Genomic DNA, 2,409 nt, shown 5'->3' on the forward strand with positions numbered 1-2,409 from the left:
AGGGTGGCAGAGCTGTGTTTCCATGAAGGTTGGCTTGTGTTGAAGCTGAACTCTAGTCAACAGGTGGAGCAGAAGCCAGCCTCTAGTAGGATAATATTGGTAGGAAATATGAAAATGCAATTAAGTCTTCAGTCCAGAGTCTTAAACCAACAGGGAACAATGAGGGTGAGGGTAAAAAGATTGGGTCCACTCTTAGGCACAGAAGACTCAAACTAGATCTCACCCATTGGTGGGGAAGAGGTTCTTAATGTACTTCCAGGGTTGTTTTCATTGGCAAAGACTGGGCAGAGTTTTGCCTTCAGGGTTTTAGTACTCTTGGGAAATTAGTACCAACTACAGAAAGTACCTGTGAATTGTTTTCATCATTGTTGCATTAAGTTTGGTGATGGGTCACCAAATAAATCAGATCTGGTTATTTAAATTTCCAGAAGGACATGAGTTCATGAATGTGTAAAGTGGTATCACAGTTCTCCATCTGTATTTTAAATGTTTAGTGCAGGATATAAATCAGTAAGGCTGGAGGTGAGAGGAATGTAAATTCACAAAGGGACATGCCTTGGCTCCTCTTACTGGTGAGCTGGGTTGTTTATCCTTGCTGGAGCTCGAGATCGTTTTGCAAGGCAATCTCTTGTGAAGTGATCAGCTTGGCTGCAGTAGAGGCACAAGTGAGTTTCTTGCTGGCGGGCTCGTTTGGCAGGGGTGAGAGGTGGCTGGCTTCCTCTCAGCTGTATAAGCTCCTTGGATGATGGACATGAGGGGCTGGAGAGGGTTTGGTAGTGAACCAGGGATGACAACACTGGGAACTGGGCCTCTGACTGTAAGAGCTCTGGCTTGTCACTATGTTTCCTGTCTAACTGAATACACTGAGTGATCAGGTCTGGGAGGTTGTCCATCATATCTGTGCCACTCATTTCATCCTGAATGGGATCAGGTAGGCCCTCTTGGAAGTGATCACTCTCATTGGTTTCATTACAGCTCAGATTTTGAGCAAGAGGCTGGAAAGTAGTAGCATCTTGCTGAGAGGAGTTGTCCCCTTCGTCAACCTTAGCATTCATCAGAGGGCTCATTGCCTGTCTTTTAGACTCACCAAATGACCGCTGGAACTCAAGAACAAAGTTCTCATATTGCTTCAACAGAGCACTCTGCTCAGACCTAGATATCATCCCACAACTTTCCATCTGCTGAGATAGGTAGTCAAAAAACAATTTGACTTGGGCATCGTGTATGGGATTGGTGATCTTGAGAGTTGTCAAATAGTTAGTCACCTGAGCAAGAAACCCTGAGAGATTGGCAGGGTCATCAGGAAACTGGGAAAGATTCTTAAGTGAATAGAGTAAAGGCATCATCGGGGTGGCCAGAGCAGGCATGACTTTATCCTTCAGAGTAGTGTTCTCCTCAGTCAGATGCTGCACTTGTGGCTGCAGAATGAGGTTCTCTGCCCAAAGGGAGGAATGTTCTACCTGCGATGTAGGTGATGATTCTGTATGCTTCTCCATTATATCTTCCAGAAATAAGTAGAATTGAGTACAAGTCCTGGAGACCAGTGGTCAGACAGTAAGTTTGCTCTGTGATCAAAGAGACAGTATCATGAGCAAGTAGCCAAAGCTGTTATCTATGAAGTCACAAGGAGATGCTGAGAGCTGAGCTGGAGAGATGGCAAAATTGTTGTCCACTGCTGAATGTCACCTCGTCTTCATGGAGAATGCCAATTTTCTGCACATTCAGAAGAAATAAATTACTTTAGGACAAATAAAGGATTTTGAATTAAGAAGATAAATATAAAAGACACAATGGATTTCTCTCCCCACTCCCTTATATTATAGGAATTTGCCCTCAGATTAAGCCTTTGGTTCTAAAGAACTTTTTTTTAAAATCAGAGACTCAAAGAATTTTATAATCCATAGTGACCTTAGAGATCACCCATGTCAAATTCATACTTTCCAAGATGAGAAAACAGAGATCCAAAGAGGTAAAAGTGTTTGCCCAAAGAAACAAATCTAGTTAATATTAGATCCAGCATGCTCATCAGGACTGCTATCCAGACTAGCAATTCCTCCAGTACCACAGATATACTCATTTGAATACACTACTCAGGCATGGTGAAGATTCATGCCCCTTGCTACTCAAAATGTGATATGGGAACTAGCAGAATTGACATCACCAGGGAGATTGTTAGATAAGCAGACTCTCAGGTCCCACTGGACTTATTGAATCAGTTTTCCACTATAACAAGATTCCCCAGGTGATTCAAATATGCACTGAAGTTTGAGAAGAGCTGCTCTAGAGAATACTCAGTTCGAATTGTAATAATCATTGGTTGGACTTGACCCTCACTGCCCTAATCCCAGCCTTCACTGCTGTGGGGATCTGATTGCTGTGGTAGTAGTCATTTCATCTTCTCTGGCTTTC

General features: G+C 43.0%; 1 protein-coding gene across 1 annotated transcript; it reads right to left on the reverse strand.

The window, feature by feature from the left end:
* Positions 1 to 320: 320 nt before the first annotated feature.
* On the reverse strand, positions 321 to 1,496 carry ZCCHC16 (zinc finger, CCHC domain containing 16). The gene has a single exon (XM_006765201.2). It carries the CDS (start codon positions 1,494 to 1,496, stop codon positions 567 to 569), a length of 930 nt encoding a protein of 309 aa, XP_006765264.1. The 3' UTR covers positions 321 to 566.
* Positions 1,497 to 2,409: the final 913 nt, after the last annotated feature.

The sequence above is a fragment of the Myotis davidii genome, unplaced genomic scaffold (genome assembly GCF_000327345.1).
Source record: "Myotis davidii unplaced genomic scaffold, ASM32734v1 scaffold261, whole genome shotgun sequence".
Taxonomy (NCBI): Eukaryota; Metazoa; Chordata; class Mammalia; order Chiroptera; family Vespertilionidae; genus Myotis; species Myotis davidii.

What these genes read in the sequence shown, in the direction of transcription:
- ZCCHC16 (XM_006765201.2), bottom strand. Translation starts at nt 1,496, where the DNA reads ATGGAGAAGCATACAGAATCATCACCTACATCGCAGGTAGAACATTCC.